General features: G+C 40.3%; 1 protein-coding gene across 4 annotated transcripts in view; it reads right to left on the bottom strand.

The window, feature by feature from the left end:
- LOC123981537 (cilia- and flagella-associated protein 44) overlaps positions 1–18904 on the bottom strand; it is a 26889-nt gene extending 7985 nt beyond the window's left edge. The window contains exons 1-27 of one of the 4 annotated variants that reach the window (XM_046066419.1): positions 18590–18904; positions 18323–18419; positions 17681–17834; positions 16838–17000; positions 16017–16119; positions 15708–15924; positions 14884–14998; positions 13930–14094; positions 13451–13606; positions 13292–13339; positions 12437–12536; positions 12257–12351; positions 11955–12164; positions 10373–10483; positions 10130–10282; positions 9738–9947; positions 9381–9523; positions 8298–8577; positions 7209–7264; positions 6775–6937; positions 6380–6510; positions 5716–5927; positions 5499–5643; positions 5115–5292; positions 4019–4260; positions 2272–2545; positions 1410–1613 (exon numbers count right to left, since the gene is read on the bottom strand). In XM_046066419.1, the coding sequence (XP_045922375.1) occupies positions 1410–1613; positions 2272–2545; positions 4019–4260; positions 5115–5292; positions 5499–5643; positions 5716–5927; positions 6380–6510; positions 6775–6937; positions 7209–7264; positions 8298–8577; positions 9381–9523; positions 9738–9947; positions 10130–10282; positions 10373–10483; positions 11955–12164; positions 12257–12351; positions 12437–12536; positions 13292–13339; positions 13451–13606; positions 13930–14094; positions 14884–14998; positions 15708–15924; positions 16017–16119; positions 16838–17000; positions 17681–17834; positions 18323–18398 (4104 nt within the window). In that variant the 5' untranslated portion in view covers positions 18399–18419; positions 18590–18904. Of the gene's footprint in view, positions 1–1409; positions 1614–2271; positions 2546–4018; positions 4261–5114; positions 5293–5498; positions 5644–5715; positions 5928–6379; positions 6511–6774; positions 6938–7208; positions 7265–8297; positions 8578–9380; positions 9524–9737; positions 9948–10129; positions 10283–10372; positions 10484–11954; positions 12165–12256; positions 12352–12436; positions 12537–13291; positions 13340–13450; positions 13607–13929; positions 14095–14883; positions 14999–15707; positions 15925–16016; positions 16120–16837; positions 17001–17680; positions 17835–18030; positions 18235–18322 lie in introns of those variants that run through there. The other 3 variants (XM_046066420.1, XM_046066421.1, XM_046066422.1) reach the window with 3 other exon arrangements.
- Between the last annotated feature and the right edge of the window lie 109 nt (positions 18905–19013).

The raw sequence follows: 19013 nt of genomic DNA, 5'->3' as shown, positions 1-19013 counted from the left end.
AGCCAGAAAGCTAATGGGCACTGTCACCATGTCGATGGAAGCAATTTTAGCAGCTGATTTAGTTACAAACTAATTAGTAGTTTCTAGAGTTGACTTTACAACTTAGGAGATAACATAGCTGATACATAGCTGCTGTAACCCAGTGCTCTTAATCAAGTTTAAAATCAAACAGTGTGTGTGACTTATCAAGTCATTCCCTTACAGAAACACATTCAAATGAATTCTCTCTAAAGCGACTGTGCTGTTTTCACTATTGTCAGTTACAGTATTGTTGACTTGCAATTCAGTGTAAACTAAATCCTGATTTGAAAATCTTCACTACATTGGCATTCAGCAATAAGAGTTAAATAATGGGTAGAATATTTATGTGACTATAACAACTTTCAAATGTAATTTTGACTGTTTGATGGCAAAAGTTTTTGTTTGTAGACAAATGAGACAGTCCTAGTGAGGATCGGTGAGCCTATGTGTTTATTTTAGCTGTCTGCCACTTTGATATTACAACTGGGAGGCCCCAAAGTCAGAGACTTTAAATTCTCCAGTGGTTGAAAAAGTAGGCTACTTGAGTAAAAGTACCAATTAACACAGTGTAAAACTACTCCATTACAAGTAAAAGTCCTGCATTCAAAAGCCTACTTAATACAACAAATTTCTGCTAAATGTACTTAAAGTATCAAAAGTAAAAGGACTTATTCCTGAAAAATGTCCCTTGTGACTGATTATTATCATAGAATATATTATTGGATCATTAAAACTGATGCACCATAAGTAACATTTAGGTGGAGCTAGTTTTAAATATGTGATGTACAGTTAGCTAGTTTTGTCCAGTGGTTCCTGACCTGGGGTTTAGGCCCCTCCACATTGTCACATTATAAATCTGGGGGATCGTCAGATGATTGATGGGGGAGGAAAGAAGACAAAACTGCTGTCTGTTCAGGTAGATACATTTCTTTAGATTATTTTCTCTAATCTTAGCTTAGTGACGTCTTTGGGCCTTGAACAGTTTAAAGTCAGTGGAACTGCTAACAACTCATAGATACCTGCAATGTGACTAGGGGCCAAGTAGACACAACTTTTGTCTAAGGGACCACAAGCCAAAGAGGCTGGGAACCACTAGTTAGATCTGATATTGCACTGTATTTTAAAGACTTCATCATATGTTTTAATTTAAAATCTTCATCTGAAAAGTAACGTGTTACTAGGCTACAGCTCTCAGGTAAACGTAGTGGAGTAAAAAGTACAATATTTCTCTCTGAGCAGGTACAGTAAATGTAAATGTGTAAATGTATTTTACACCATTGAAATTCTCATAAAATATTTACACAAGGTTGCCTTATGGAAGGGAAACAAACATCTTAAACACTATGATTGATATATTTTAGAGAACAGGTACGTAAACCCTCTATCACCGTGATGCTGTTCTCCTCCCCAAAGCGTCCGTTTAGCTTCTCCTGCAGGCTGTCCTCCCTCCTCTCAAACTCCTTGAGGAGCAGCAGCTCCTGGTAGAGCGTCAGCTGATGGAGGTCGGCCAGCTTCAGCTCCCAGTCCAGACGCAGCTTCTGGTGACGCAGCAGCAGGAGCTCCGCGTCAAACTCACACACCGATCTCTCCATCTGATGATAAAAAACACCCCACAGATGATGTCACAATGTTATCCATAGTCAGCCTGAGCTCTTCAGTAGATTCCAGAAGATATTTTCTTTATGAGCAGACAGAAAACATTAATACAGAATCAATTCTAAAAAATGGTAAACAGAAATAAACTGGAGCAGTGCTGAGGATGAATTAGAGTTTAAGAGTCTGACAGCTTGGGGGGAAAAGCTGCTCTGCAGTCTGGCGGTGCAGCAGCAGAAACTTCTATCTCTCTTCCCAGAAGGCAGCAGGGTGAACAGGCTGTGGCTGGGTGGGTACTGCGTAGGCACCTCACCTCACCGAGATCACTGATGCTCGGGAGATGGGTACCAATGACCAGTTTTAATGACCCGCTACAGAGTCCTCCGGTCCTGGGCCGTGCACATCCCATGCCAGTTTGTGATGTTTCCAGTCAGAATGCTTTCTATTGCTGAAGTTTTTCCTTGCCTCTGTCGCCTAGTGCTTGCTCTTGGTGGGAACTGTTGGGCTTCTGTAAATAGCATCATAGAGTATGGAAGAACTTGGCACAGGAATTTGGCCTTCTTAAGCTTCCTCAAGAAATACAGTCATTTCTGAGCTTTCTTTACCAGCATGTAGAGATCAAAGATTCATCACTGACTAAAAAAACAAATACCAGACCTGCTCCAGCAGAGAGTCCTGCTCGTGCAGCAGTCTGATCTCCTCCTCTCTCTGGAGCTCCTCCTCCAGCTGGTTCTGCTCTGCTCCTTCCTGCCCGTCTGTCTCTTTCTTGACTTCTCTTCTGGTTACAGATGAAGCTGACAAACCAGGAGTCATCTCATCTCCTCTCTCCTCTTCTACTTCCTCTTTTCCCACCACTCCTTCCATCTCTTTCTCCAGCTGCTCCAATAAACGGGAGCTTCCCTCCTGCTCCTCCTGCTCCATGGACTTGAATCTGTTTGAAAATGGAAACAATGGATATATTCATTTAAATATATCCAACAGCATCTAATCAAAACATTATGTGGGTGTTGCTGTCATCAGTGTAGCTTTGGTTTAGAAATTACCAGTATAGGTCACTATATCTGAGGTTTAACTTAAACCTACTTTAGATCTGGTTTAACTCAAGGTTTAAGTTCAGTAAAATAACAAATTTCTATTTATTTCTAAAACATATGTGTGAACACGTATGTGTTCTTATGAAGGCAACACTATAATCAAGGGTGAAACTTATATAGTTGTGTAATTACAATAAAAGGTGTCACTTCTTCCTCAATTCATTTTTTTATGTCAAAAACAGGCTTACTGATATCTGACAAACATAACAACCCGTTGTTAACCCCTTGACGCCGATTGTCGCGAATTCGCATCATACCTCTTCCTTGCAGACTGCAAGCCAAGATAGCACATGGATTCTCCAAATGCCTGTTGGTGCATATTCGATACGTACCTAGGAACCTTTTGCAAGCCCTGGTTTCTCGTTTATGCCTGTTGTCGCTAATTTGCATCATACCTACACATACCTGAATTTATATCTTTTCTATGTTTTATAGACAAATTAACAATCTTCACTTAATTTAACATCAGCTTGAAAGCAAATGAAAACACAAATCATCTTTTTTATTTTTTGATTGTAAAAAAATTCAGGCGTTAATGGGTTAATTAATGCAGCGCTACAAGCCCAGTGTCTGCATGGAGGTCAGTTGGCCAGTAATGTAGAAGTCACATAACCAAATAATCAAATACAGCACGTATTGTCAGAACAATACCCACCACAGTTTTAGCGTAAGCTAATACTATATTTGACAGATTACTGATACTGCAGTCGATTAAAAGGGTTAAATACGCTAGGTTTGATGTACACTTGATTGAAATATAAAATAACATTACTTAATGGTAGTGATAGTCAACTATCACAAGTGCAAGTACACAAGTTTTGTCTAGTGACGTGTCAGTGTGAACGAGTCTGCTCTATCAGCTTGAAGTTAAAGTGATCATCCCGTCTGAAAGCCAAGAGAATGTTTCATATAAGTCAGCTAGTCAGATCTCAGAAAGACTACTTTGTGTTTTTCGTCTTCCTTTTAAACGCCTGCATGAAAATGAGTTGAATATGTGGATGGATTAAAAGGTCTGCCAAAACGGTGCATGCAAATGCAATTATATAGGAAAAATTACTTCCCTCAACATAAATTTCTTTTTGACTGCCTAGCCTATGCATATTGCAGAGCCAAAAAATATTTTATCTAAAAATTATCTTTTTCTTTAATGAAGCCAAAAACTACAACGATTTGACCTTAGTGATATTATACTGTATGACAGCTGATAGATCTGCAGGTCCTTCCTTTTGTTGAAAATCACCTAAATCTTTTTCTTTTCTTTTGTCTGCCTAGACCTGGTCTAGGATCAAACTAAAACCTGGCTCCTGTACCTCTGTTCTCTCAGAACCCGGTATCGCTCCAGGGTGGCGTGGCTGTACTGCAGCCTCTTCTCTGGGGTTTCCTCTGGTAGTATGTTGGGCAGGGCAGGTGGAGAGCGGTGGAGATGGGCCGCTAGACGCTGCTGGACCCTCTGGACCTGCTGAGCCTGAGCGCGCAACTGAGAGACCAGGCGAATCTTGGAGTCCCGCAATGCCACAATCCGCCCATTCATCTTAGTCTGCCTCTCACGGATCTGGTGGGATGGAAGGAGTCATTAAATTAATCTCTTTTCATCATTGATGGATTTAGGTTTTCTTCCTCTCTTTAGGATGATGAGACAGGTATAATGTCACAGAAAATCTGACCTTATATAACTTTGCATACAGCTATGGATTAATTTGTTGATTACTGTCACAATGAATCGTTTGGTCTACAAAATGTCCGAATATAGTGAAAAATACCCATTACAATGTCTTAAAGGCCAAGGTGATGTCATCAAATAGCTTGTTTTGTCTGAAAAATATTTAATTAACTGACACATAAGAAAAAGAAAAGCTGAGGACTCGGGAGTTAATGACATTTTGGTTTGCCATCAGCTAATCGTTTTAGCTGTACATATAGCAAAGTAGACGCATTATCCATGACCACCCAGGCCAGAATCATCACGGTATGTTGTTTGTAGGAGTCATGAACTGATTTATTGCACGTTTGGAATTAATTGTATATAGGTTAACTGTTTATTTTGTTGTTGCACTTTTTTGGTAAGTCACGTGGATGTGGGTGGTGGTTTCTGTATAGTTAAATTACACACCTGTTCAACCCCATCGGGCAGATAGATTTTCATCAATAAAAAGCAATAGATTATATTTTTTGAGATCCGCGAATTATTTGTGCAGTGAGACAAACAGCACCACTGCCCTACCTCAGCCTCTCAGCGACTACTTTGTTTTGCTTTGTATAGTCACTACATTGTTGATGAATCTTTGTTTAAGCCAACTCATGAAGTGGTTTATGTGTGACAAGTTGCAGTATATTGCTGAAAACTGGATGAATGCTGTAAATGAGCTGTGTATTAAGATATGTAAGTGTCTGTGTGTTGGTGTGTACATTTTCCTCCAGGCCTATTAGCTCTGCTCTCTTCCTCTCAGCGTTCATCCTCAGGTGTTTCGGCACTGTGAAGTCTTTAGCTGACTTCAGCTTTAAGTCTCCGATGTTCTCTTTGGCTTCGTTGATGGCCTGCACATCCTGCGGATCCTCGCAGTCCTCGTTTGGCTTCTCTGCGTAACTGAGACACCAACAGTCCTTCACAGTTTTGCACGAGCATTGCAAAATTGGCTCATTGACCCCCCTATTCAGTTAATCTGGCAATGCATTGTATGGATTTTTTAGAATACAATAAACATCATGTCCATAAAAGAGAAACAGAGAATGCCATGTAAATCTAAATTGAGCCCACAGGACTGAGGTGATGTTGTTGGACATTACACTCACAGTTGGGCCCATTCCTGCTTCCTCTTCTCTATCTTGGCTCGAGCTTGTTCAGCTTTCTCTGCAGCCTTTCGGAGCCTCTCGACCTGCCGATCTGCCAGCTTTATCCCCGCTGGACGAGCCACTGGTGGGCGCAGCACCTCCTCCTCTGGAGAACACACACACAGGTAGGTCAAGCATGTCTTTGACAGGTGAAACAAACACACAAACTCTTTCCTACCTTCTAATGTGCTGCAGTCTTTTGCAGGCTCGGCTCTGGTTTTTCTGCTTTCTGGTGCAGCAGCTCCGTCTCTGTCAGGCCATCCGGGTCTGCTCTGATGTTTGAGCTGGGTTAAAGGCTCGGTGAGCGTCGGCAGGCGGTAGGTGGAGACTCTGTGGTCGGTGCAGATGGCGACCACAGTGACCATGTTGGCCTCCAGAGAGTCCCTAAACCTGAAAACAGGGGAGAAGAGGTGAGGGTTTCCTTCTGAAGGCTGGCGGTCTTTACCTCCAAACTTTCTAAGCCACAGGGGCAAAAACACAATGAAATCAAAACCTCAGTCAGGTAGAACATTTAAACTTTTATTTTCAGTAACAACTTCGACTTATCTGTTCCTCTGTTCTTTTATGGTTACTGTCAAAAACACTGTTTTTCCACTCTTAACTTCACTTTAACATGCGCAGTAAACTCTAAAACTAAAACAAATTTAAGTCTTAATATAGACAAGTTTTAGAATAGGGAAATAACATCCAAACATCAAAATAAAAATAACCTACTAATGATTAACAGACAATAATGATCAATTATTATTATTACCTGTATTTAGACCAGTGATGCAGCAAGTGACCTTCCTGCAGTTATTATGAATTAGATAGGTGCATTTGTGTGTATGTTTAGTCAGTACCAGTCCTGTAGTTTGCTGAGTGCTATGCTGCAGCGCTCCTCCTCCCAGGCCATCTGCTTTCTGACCTCCCTCACCCGCTGGGCCTTCACCCTCTCTGCCTGCTCACTGAACCGCCGGTCCAGTTGCAGCTCCTACACACACATAAACACAATCAAGGACATACTGACATACTGACATACAGTAATTCCCTGGAGACTTATCCAAACCTCATTATAATATCCCTAACCCTTACCATAACCTTAATGATGCTTATGCATCACTGATATCTCACTTCTGATGTGAATTTTGTTTTATTCTAAAATTAAACTAGATACAGCAGCTGCAATGGTAAAATGACATGAACTGTCAGACAGGCTGACAGTGGATGACCCAGGTGTGTGTGTGTGTGTGTGTACCACAGGTGACAGGCGAACATGCTCCGGCAGACTCTGGTTGTTGTTCAGCAGCTGTTTGAACGTCTTCTGGAGCTCAGCCAGCTTATTCCGCTTCGCTGCAATCTTCACATCAGCCTCCCGACGCAGACGGTCCTTCTCTAGCTTCTGCTTAGCCGTTTCGATGCTGGAGGGGGGGGGTCAGGATGATGGTCAGAAAGTTAGATGAGATAAAACTGTCATGAGTATCTTGAGTTACGGTGACACCTAGACATAGATGTAACTAAATGTAAGACATTCCAATAAATAAGGAATTAAATACAGACAATATAGTTCTCTACTGTACAAATAGCTTTCTTAAATAGAGAGACAGAAAATGAGGTACACAGAAGACAAGAATAGAGTGACAGAGAAAAAGAGGAGGACCAAATGATCTCTTACAGGTTATTCACACCTACCTGTAGGCTGCTGGGTTCTCAATGTCCTGGGCTAACGCCTCATTCTCAATACCCACCTGTCAAAATAAGGTATGAATAACATATTCGTTTTTCATTGAAACAACATTCATGTCATCTACAACCATTCACTTGGCCAACCTGCACTATACTGTTTTGCCTCCCAAAAATTCTGATCAAGGGTGATTTCTATTAAAAACTTGCTGATGTAGAACTGCACCTGTAGACATTTGAACTGCACATAATGATGGAAAAACACCAAGTCCACAAAAACCGTCCAGCCACGCACAGAAAAATGTTTTAATAACAATCAACTTCTCCTTTGTCTTCCACTAATGAAGCAGTTTAAAAACCCAATTGCTTACGTAGTTTTTCTAAATGTTTTCACTTGTGACAGACACAGCAAACTGATCGTATAGGTTGTTTGTTCCAGAAGGAAATACATCAATGCTGGAAAATGTTGCAAAATGTTCTTCACGTTAAAATCCACTTGTTACTGTATTTATATGCACTCAGCCCCCTGGCTCATGTCGAGTCATTGTTTTAACCAAACTAGATATTTAGCATGTCTTTGTTGTCGTCATTGTCATTTTAATATAGCCCAAGATGACACATTTAGCTCGGAGGGCTTTACAAAAAAGACTTTATTGGAAAAAACATGATGATGTTAAGCAGGTATGCTGCTTTTAGTTCAGCATGTTAGCATGCAAACATGATGATGTTAAGCAGGTATGCTAATTGTTAGTTCAGCACGTTAGCATGCTAACATTTGCTCATTAGCATTAATTCCAAAGTACAGATGAGGCTGATGGGAATGCCGTTACGTTTGTAGATATTTGATTGTTAACCAAAGTACTGGACAAACTGAAATCTTTAACTGATGTTGCTGCAAGAAGTTAATGCCAATCTATCTAATAGATATTTTATTAGATAAATCCATCCAATATTTGTTGAGATACTTCAGTTTGAATTAAAGTGGTTGCCCAACTGACAGATTGATTTTGTCATCCATAGAGCCACGATGCTAGTGTGGCTAAAAAGACAGAAACACAGAAAAGAAAAAAAGAAAATGTTGATGAAAAGTGGACTGACCCTGGGAGAAGGCACCTCAGCCCTCTTTCTCTGCAGGCCTTTCTGTAGCTCTTCTGGAGGAAGCAGGCTGAAGGAGAAGATGTTGCCGTCATCACCTGCCGTCAGCACAAAGAGGTCGTCATGGCTACAGCGGATGTGCCGCAAGTGTCCGTATTGGTTGTCGTGGACGCTGAGAGCCCAGTAGGCCTGCATGGAGGTGAGGCAGTGGTCACCAGGCTGCAGAGGGTAAACCCTGATGAAGCCTGAGTGCATGCCACAGAGCAACAGCTGCCTGTTGGAGCTACAAAAGAACCAACAAAACACCAGGAAGGAAACTTTATTAAGGTAATAGTTCCAAATGTGAAGGAGGCTCTAATGTTTACCTCCTGAAAAGTTCCTTCATTTCTGGCCTTATATCACACTTTTTCTGCCAGAGAGGGGTTTTAAATCTTTTAAGTCTTTGTGTGATGACTCTTGAATCTTAAAGTTGCATTAAAAGATTTTTGCCCACCAGGTGGCAGATAAACTCCAAAACGAGCTGACAGATACACAGCCCTGATCTTATAAAGTTATAGTTGCCAACATTTAAGCATACATTTGCATTTTGACACATCCAGCAGACACAGAGCAATACTATTATATCATCCCATTGGTGTCCAATAATCACTCTCCTTTTAACTCTTTTTTGGTCTAAACCAACTCCAGTGAAACATATCTGTTCCTTTAGCTTCTAAATGTTCCACTTTCTGCAACAACTAGCTGCCAACTTCCTGCTGTTTGGTTTTTTGGTAATGTACAGTGGGTTTATCAGAGCTCGTTTATGTAATGATGTTCAGTAACATGGTATATATCCATCTAGCCACAAGGCGGCGCTGTGATAATTTACTGTGGTAAATCAGAGAGAGGAACTCTTACTTTAGGTTATCACCGGAACATGAGGTGAAAAATAAATGACTAGCACAAGCCAGCTGTTCATCATAACAATGTACTGTATGTTCATTGAAAAGAAATGAACATTACATGGTACCAGGAGCGGTTACTAAAGCTAATGACGTTACGCCGAGAACACTGGAGGGTTTGAAGCTGAAAATGTCTGCCTGCTACCTGAAGGTGATGGAGCGAATGGGGTCGTTGTCTGTGTTGTGGACAGGCCGGAAGTCAAAGGGCTCATCCTGCCGCTGGTCCGGATCCTGGTCCTGCTTCTCCGAGAACTTACAGTGATACAAGAATCCTGAGTCAAAGCCTCCCTGCAGGAGAGAGGAAAGAGAAATGGAATCAATCTTTAAGGAAAAGACAAAATGTCTTTTTTGATTATTTCTGTGATAAATTTTTGCATCCAGGATTCTTCGTCAAACAGCGTATAAATTCCTTGCTTGTTGATTTTGACCACTTAATTTGATTTTAGCTGATTTATTACTATGCAATATCTTTGAACATTCTAGTTATTGTTAGTGTGTATACCATGGAGAGCCAGAACTGGCCAGGCTGTGAGTAGAAGCCACAGTAGAGAGGACTTGGAGGGTCGGGGAAGTGGATAGGGGGCAACTCTCCCTCTTCTTCTTCTTCTTCCTCTTGCTCTGCATCCAGCTGCTTTGATTCTTTCAACCTCTCTTCTCTCACTTTCTTCTTCTTCTCCTTTACCGCTTGACATCTTGCTATTTCCTCCTCTCTCTGAAAGACACAAACACACACATTAAAACACAAATGGTCTGAAACTGAAATGGAGTAAGTTATTTCCACTAAAATCATGGAGTAATTATGATGTAGATCACAAAACAATAATACAGCCATAAAAAGGGATGTGTGCAATTAAAAACCTACAAACTAAAGCTAAGAACAGACCAAGCCCGGACCTTGATTCGAGATTTGATGCTCCTGAACCTGAAAGTTCTGCTGGGTATTTCAGGCAGCTGGAAGGTTTTGGTCGGCTTGTGGGCCTCTGGATCAGGACTCTGAACCTCGACCACATGACCATTCTGACACAGGATGAGCAGCCTGTTTTCACTCTACGTAAAATCATAAAAATAAATCGTTTGAATCAGCAATGTTCCATCACAGAGACATTTTGCCGCAAGTGGGTTGGAGACCAGACTTACATGGGAATGAGGTGACCACTCCAGCGCCTGCACCGGCCCGGGAACGTGGACAAAGCCGATGGGGTTGTATTTTTCCCCGACAGTGAAGAAGAACACAGTGCTGTCTGAGCTCTGAGCAGGAAGATGGCAGTGACAGAAAGGTGAGATGAATGACAAAAAAAGGAAACAGATCTCTACCACTGATTTTCAGTACTATAGCACTAAACATCAGAAACAACAGATCACAGGATGGGTAAAAGTATAAAGTGTTTCTATACTAAGCTCAATTTATGTGAATTTAGACCAGCGGTCGGCAAATAAGTCTGGCATTTTCTGGGCCAAATTTTTTTCAAGCCGTTACATGGCGGGCCAGAACATAGTCCAGTTATTTCAAACCCTTAGATAGCCTACAAGTGCATGTTCAGCTCAGTCAGTGCTATGCAGGACTCCTGTTTAGAAGGTTGTAGGATCCATTCCAACTAACCGCGGGTATTTTATTTCTCCCTTGTTAAACATATTGATTATAAAGACACTTTTGCACATGCTCACAATAAAGCATGTGCAAAAGTGTGTGTGCGTCCCAGCGTTTGATCCACATTCATAAACCTGTGGACGCTTATTTTCATTTCCCTGAGGAAATTCAGGGGAATCCAATCACATGTTTTACTGACGGCTTTTTCAGAGGTGTGTCAAGCAAGCCAGGGTCTCTTTTGAATGTCGTTCAGAACTTTTCAAAGTAAAAGCTCTCAATAAACTTGTCATAAAGCATTACTGCACAAAAAGTTCTCACGCTTTTATTTTGGAGGCACAATCACTTAAGACGAAGTGATTGTGTCAGTAACTGTATCCGTCATGACTGAGATCTCTTTCAGCACCAGCCCCTATCAATTTCTTTATTTTTTATTTTTCTGCTATCAAAGAAATCTGGCCGCGGACCAGATATTATTGCTGCAGGGCCGATTCTGGCCCGTGGGCCGCCTATTGCCGACCACTGATTTAGACATTCACACAAAACAAACAGGTTGTTAAATCCTTGTGTTTTAATTGGTTCTAACAATGTAACATTGTGCATTGTCAAACCTTCGCTGTCAGAAATGAGCGTTTGACCAATGACATCCAGGTGCGTTGAAGGACGTTATGAAATTGAAAGTGAGGCAACAGCAAAGGTTTGTTATTGTTTCTCTAGCTAGTGAATTACATTCACCACAAAAAGCTGTCAGATAAAGGTGAATGACAGGGACAGCGATCAGTCTCATTTTTGCTCATGAAAAGAAATTGTGACCCTGTCAATCAGTGAAACTCGTCATCGCCTTGCCATAATTGGGTGAACTTTTCTTTTGTTAAAAAGTATCAAAGGCATATTGGCAACATACAGATATAGTTTTTTTTTTACACTCTTCACTGAGTTTCCCCAGTAAAATGTTCTTCAAACTGGGACTTTAAAGCTTTACATGTTGATATAATAATTATATTTATGATTCCTTTAATTAGTGTGTTAAGGTATTTTAATGAACAGAAGAAGCACAATAGCTATAGTTTGTTATATGAAAGTATGCAACCCTTTTGACAAACTGCAAAAACAGTTTTCCTGGAAACATCTTACCCCTGTGGCTAAGATCTCTCCATTTCGCTCAAATGCAACAGCAGTTACAGGGGCATTATGGGGTTTGAAGGCCTGTTTGAGGCGCAGCTTGGCATCTCCTTTGGGTCTGCGCCCGGTGACCAAATGCAGCCTCTGAGGGTCGTACAGCTCCAGTAACCGGACAACCCCATCTTCAAAGCCCGTCACCAGTAAACCTCCAGTTTGGTTCACCTAAAGACAAACACCAGAGCCACACAGGTCAGTTTTCTGTCAGAACACATCATATTTGGTAGCATGATACATTCTCCCACTGACACACTTACCAATGGTGGAGCCCAGCTGAGAGCAGTTCCTCCCTGATTGAAGCGACTAGTGGTCAGTTCTCTTTTTGCCAGGAAGTCAAAAACTTTGACTGAACCTGAAGACGAGGGGCAGACCTGTTATAGTGTGTGTGTCAGAGTGCTTGCAAACATGTACAGCATGTATGGTAATGTATGACTCACGGTCGAGAGCGACTGTGGCCATCAGGTGGGATTTCCTTGACACGTCCAGGCCCTGGATCGCCCCAGCGTGGAAGGAAAACAGGCACTCTGGATCAGGGGTCTGCATACACGGAACATACATCAACTGTTATTACACCCTTAACTTTCATTACAACATGTAATGACACAATATGGTTTGCAACATAGTTTTTCATTAGGCAGTATTACCTAAAAACACTCACCTTCATGAAAATAAAATGACTTTATACCTTTCTCCTGGGATGTCATTTGTAATTGAAGGCTAAGTTTAATTAAATTGAAAATAGACCAGTGTTAAAAGTATTTTTAACAATTTCTTTCTCCTCACACACCCAAATGTTGTTGTGTTCCTGCTGCTGGAAACACTGTTCAATGTAGTTTACAGCAATCAAATCCCTCAGTTTTAGACATTTTTTAATGATCAAAACAAACACAGATGAAGTCCTTTATTTTTCAGCATGAAAGTTCTGGAAAAAGCCATGGAAAAAGCGAGGATGAAGACCTTGAGTTAACATTTTTTGTCAACATACTTTACTTCTGTGTACGTATATATTTTTTGAAAAAAGATAATCATAGCTCTACATTAACGTTTAAAGGTCAAATCCTTGTGTACAGAACCCTTTGTTCACATCTGTCAACCTGCCTCTGTAGAAGAATTAGTACAGTCAAATCAAATGGACTCTCCATTAATTAATATGAAGGCTGGGCAAAAACAATTCTGTACATCAATAACAGATTGATAGAAGTGTTTAGAAGCATAATACAGAGCTTAAATAAACAAAGTGTAATGTAGACGTAATGTATATTAAAGCCAAAATGTCAGTATAGAAAACTCACCGTGTTGGTGAATGAAAGATCCAGTTTCCAGATGGCTCCGCTGGAATCCTACATGACCACACAGTGGAGAGATCAGATTTAGATATTTGATCGGTTTGAGGCCAGATTATGTATTACAAATGGTTTTAATTAGTGACCTTTGACCCTCTGCCCTCTGACCTGAGCAAACCAGATGAAGGAGTCAGGTAGGGAGCTCTTCACCACAGAGGAGATGCAGACGTTGTGTCCAACCACCATCTCATTCATTGGCTCTATCTCAAACCTGCTGCTGTCGCTGTTGCTGTCGGCAGTGTCGATGCTCTCAGAGTCCCAGCCCTGTGGGGGGGGGGTGTCAAAGTCAAATATCACAGTGTCTTTGGCCGCAGAGCTCTCTGTCAATAAATGTCAATATAATGTGACAATGTTTTAGGGATGGCTACTCCTGCCTTCATAGGATATTTAGACACAAGGAATGGTTAAAAATGAAAACTATCAATAATGTGGAAATGACGCTCAAACAGTTACAGGTGTTCAGTGCTAATTTTAGTTATAGTAGTAGTAGTAGTTATTTTATTTAGAAAAATATCTGATGACAAACTTGACAGACACGTTCTAAAAGTATGAGGGTATGTTATTCTTGTAGGTTATAAGTATGTTACCCGGACCACTCCATCAGAGCCAATCGTCATCAGCTGTCCATCTTCCAGGGCAAACGGCTGCACCATCCCGGTGTGGCAGTTCCGCCCTCCTTTACGGCAAATCTCCACCTTGATGGCGTTCCCGTCCCACAGCAGCAAGTTGCCCCAGTCTGTGCCGGACACCACCTCACAGGAGAAGACGAAGGATCAGAAGTAACTATTGTTTCTCTTGAGTCTTACAGAGGATTTCTGAAACCAACGTTTTTGTGATTGAGCGTTTGGCCTTGTTGACAGAAGGTGACAGAGACCCAGTAGCTGTTCGGGATCAAATGACCTTTATCAATAAGTGCTAAAAAATTCCATTTTCATGACAACTGAGCAACTCCACCTGCTGAGGAAAATCATGTGATGCAGTCAAAAGCTCCAGAACAGCTCTGTGCAGACCTTACAGTGAGATTGTTTGGTAAAAAACAAAATAATGGAAATTGTATGTTTTAGCCATGGTAATAGATCTGTCTGCCGTTTTTGGTTTAGACTGAAATATCATGACAAGATATTACACAGATTACCATGACATTTTATACAGACATTCATCATCACCACAGGATGAATCATGATAACTTTGGTAATCACCTGACTTTTCATCCAGCACCATTATCAGGTCAAAGTTTTAATTTGTCCAAAACTATAGTTTATGACCAAATACCTGCAAAACTAATGATATTCCCATCAGCCTCAGCTGTACTTTGTGTTTAGTGCTAATTAGCTAATGCTAACATGCAAAACTAAGATGGTGAACATGGTAAACATCAGCGTGTTAGCATTATCATTGTGAGCATGTTATGTCATTTAGCTCAGAGTATCGCTCCTCCTAAGTACAGCCTAACAGAGGCTAGCATGACTGTCTTGCTTGATAAATTACCAGTTCTTCCTGACTTGTGTACAAACCTAACTGGTAGATCAGTGGGAACAGACCTTTCCATCGGGAAGTTCCACGTAGCCCTCAATATCAGTCGCTGCAGTTTTCCCAAAATGTCCCATAAGCCCTTGCAATTTAGGACCTGTGAATGTGCTAGCCATTTTCCAGAACCTGATAGAGAGAAGTAGATTGGGTTTATTACCTTCTATGAAAACTTTAACATATTCAAAATCACTTTATGGGAGTAATTCAACTTCTGATGTCTGAAGTCACTTCCGCAAAAGTTTTGTTTATACATCAGGTTACGGAGAGCAGTGATCTGGAGTCTCTGCTGCTTGGCATGCATCCTCATGGTGACAACACAACTCCAGGAAGTCACTGGTCCTGGCCAAGAAATAGTCTTGCACATAATCCCCCGCAAAACCACAACCTGCCGTTTTTACACTTTTCTACATTGATTTTTGTACCCATTAAACAAACAAGATATAACAGATATCTACCTTCTCCTCTAACTCTCAGCAAGAAAGCAAATAAGCACATTTCCCAAAATGGTTCCTTTACAGGCACCTTTGTCTGCCCCTCCATATATAAATGCTTATCTTAATGAGCTTAATGTCTGAAGCTTGGATCCCTTGTTCTTGCCAAAATGACCTTCCCCTGTTTCTCAAATCTTTAAGACATTGGTCTCTGTTCTGATGGATTTGTTTGACTGTTGGACATCAAATGAAAACAAAAGCAACTGGCTTTTTTATTCTCATGGGCAGAGACAAAAACCTGTTTCAACAGTTTCTGCTACCAAACTAGCCATCGTGTGCATTTGCTAGTAATCCACTGTGGAAAAAGGTTACTGGTTGTTAGGAGGATTCAGTATGTCTTTTACTTGATGTGTCCAGATCCTGATGATGTGAGCAATCCTGGGTTGTATGGGGAGAAGCTGACTCGGTAGACCTCCTGAGAAACGGCCTTGCAGCTCAACATGACCTCCTCCTTCCTCCAATCCCAAAGTGTCAGCATGTAGTCGGGTGCGCTCCCCACACTAGCCAGCAAGCTCCCATCATGGTTAAAATCCACAAAGCTGTACGCTCGCTCTGTACCGCCTACAGACACGAAAGTTAAAACAGGTTCATCAAATAAATGGAAACATAACATTTGAAAAAGGTATAACTCAATTCATATTGGTCTCATTTACCTCTGAGGATGCGGGACAGTCGTAATGAGGGATATTCATAGATTATGATGTTGGGCTGGTTTCCCTTCTCTGCTACAACAAAGTATTCCTTGCTAGGGTGTGCCTTGACACACACAAAGAAATGAATACATTTTTTAAAGCAATACCAGAAATGCATTTTACTCCACATCCCTGTCTATCCATTTTCATTCGTTTTATTGTTTGTTTTTGCAGGGACAGCAAACAATTAAGAAGTTATTGCACAGCGTCTGCCACTGTTAAATCTCTTTACTTGGATCATGTGAATATTACATCATGTCATATATTGTAGGAGGGATCACAGAGCATACTCTTGCAAGTATACATACTCCTGTAAAATCAAATCTGATGACACACTATTTCCCCATAGGCTATATGATTTTTTTGGAAATGGGCTAAACATGCAAACCCTGCTATGGCCTTTAAATAAACAATAGACATGTCCCAAATTCCAATTCTTACATAATCAATAGAAATGTGATTTTGTATCAAATATAGTATTACTCTGTGTTAACTAGCATTTGGTAATATAGATAACATATAATGCTGCTTTACTGATACTGATGCTTTCACTTGGAAGTAAACTTTAACATTGTAGGTGATCCTCCATTATTCTAGTTTATACTCTAACAATACATCTAATTGTAATTCTGCCTGTAAAACAAATACTGCAGTATTTCCCTCTAAAAAATAGAAAAAGTCAAAGTATAAATGCTCAAACTGCTACTCAGGTGTTCCCTGCACTCAATCACAGACTGCAGCCCCAGAGTGACTCTTCGCATGCAGTTTGTCAGCCATCTTACCATGATGGAGCCGATTCCTCCTCCACTGCAGGAGCGGAGGTACCGCTGCTCCTTGGTGGAAATGTCCAGAAGGACGAGGAGGTTACCTGCTATAAAGATCAGAGTTCTGTCATCCAGCAGTTGCAGGTTCCCCCTGCGCCCGCTGTCGTAGCCAAAGGAGTGACTGAATGTGGACGAATTAGGGTTCAAGAACAGATTCACTGAAGCTTTACACAAGATTTACTTTAGATTATGTTATTATGGGGCCTTTGATAATGTAATAATAATAATAATAATAATAATAATAATAATAATAATTGCGTTTATATTATTATATCACTATATAATAAAACTATATTACAACTATACTGTTATTATCAACTAGATCATATACCAAAGGATTATTTTCAGTTTCTATTACCTATATTTCATAGTACTGTATCATTACTGTATTGTGTGTGTATTGTAGGCCCCTAAATATACTATACATATATTATATATACCACTATGCACGTATACATGTCTGTTGTATTTATTAGTCATACTTATATCTATGTACTTATATTATAAATAGTATACACATAATGGCTACAAGTATACAAGCTACAAGTATTTTCACAATTATCAAATATAGTCTAAGATATTAATAGATATATTGTATATGGCATTTTAATGTTATCACTTCCTTAATTTCTTATTTCATTTGTATTTGAATTTGAAGTTGAAAAACTAATGAACAAACTCTGTGTGATTGTCCTTGTGTTAAATGTTTCTTTGCCTCTATTTGCTAAGTATAATGAGAGAAAGTGAGAAGAGCTGTGGTGTTAAAAGAGTTTTATAAAACACATTTTCAAAGAAGGATACGAGAGGTGCAGGAGGTTCTCTGGGATTTCAGAGTTGGGTGTGATGGACGGTCTGGAGTGAAGCTCCTCATAGTTATAGTAAATTTCTGCAGAGAGCTGCTTGCTTGATTCCTCCTCATCCTTCTGCTGCATCATTGAGTTTTCAGTATCACATCCTGTGAGGGAGGAAACATTTGACAGCTTTCAGTCATCACTGGATTAACATGTACATTTTTATGGCTGGGTCATGACCGAGACTAGAAAAACATCTTATCATCGGAGACTTTACTGGGTTGCGAGGAGAGAACATTATAAATATTTAAAAACTTTGTCAACTTAAGACTATCTATAAGTAAAATTGCTTCTACTCACAATTGTACATGCTACTTGGAGTTATTAGGCTGTTTATGTAAATTAACCGATTTTCTTCTTTCTTCTTCTTCTTTCAGATCTTAGACTTCTGCTGTTTCAACTGGTATACTGTGCACACACTTGAACTGTCTTCAACCAACTACTGTAGTTTTACCATTAAATATTAACTTACATCTCAACTGACATTTCAGCTGATCATATTTTACTCTTCACCCGACGATTCAACTGCATTCATTCTTCAGACATGTTATTAGGTGTCAATTAATAAAAGTCACATGATTATGCTCTCTACCTTCAGTGTGTTCCCCTGAATCTGTCTGCGTGATCACAGCCTGTCCACCAACAGCAGATGTGTGTTCTCCCGACATTTCAGCTTTTAAATGTCTGCGCTGTAAATTTATTAACGTTATTCAAAGCTATTTCCAAACTGGCGTTAAGCTTCCAAGAGCAGTGAATGTGGTAACAAAGCAAAATACAGCTCTAGCAGCTCGATTTTTAGTTAAGCCAACACTTAGCTAGTAAAACATGTTCACGATAACTCATGTTTAGTGTCTGCTACCTTCTACATTTGGCTCTGCGATTCTGCCGTTTTAGTTTGGAGGAGTTGCCAGGCAACAAGGAAGGTCACGCTGATCCAAATCCTGCTGGTTAATGTAGTTCTCAACCAAACCCTCTTCATGCTTCATAGCAAATGTGATCCTTTGCGTTGCTTTATCTTGGGATCAAACCTTTTTATAAACAGTGTATGGATCAAACCACAGACAAGACATGTTGTTAAATTGTAGAATTATAATGATCTAACGTTAGTGATTATATTTATAATAGTAGGATAAAATAATAAATAAATAAAAATAAAACGGGCCCAAACTAATATATGAACAATTTCAAAAGTTTATTGCTGAACTCCTTCCTGGATGCGGTGTAACCATAGTGACGACGTCTATCTCTTTAAATGACACATAAACAAACATGGCCGCTTCTCA

The sequence above is a fragment of the Micropterus dolomieu genome, linkage group LG13 (genome assembly GCF_021292245.1).
Source record: "Micropterus dolomieu isolate WLL.071019.BEF.003 ecotype Adirondacks linkage group LG13, ASM2129224v1, whole genome shotgun sequence".
In the NCBI taxonomy this organism is placed as follows: Eukaryota; Metazoa; Chordata; class Actinopteri; order Centrarchiformes; family Centrarchidae; genus Micropterus; species Micropterus dolomieu.
Note: the sequence above shows the minus strand (reverse complement) of the source record. Positions and strands in the feature narration are given on the sequence as shown.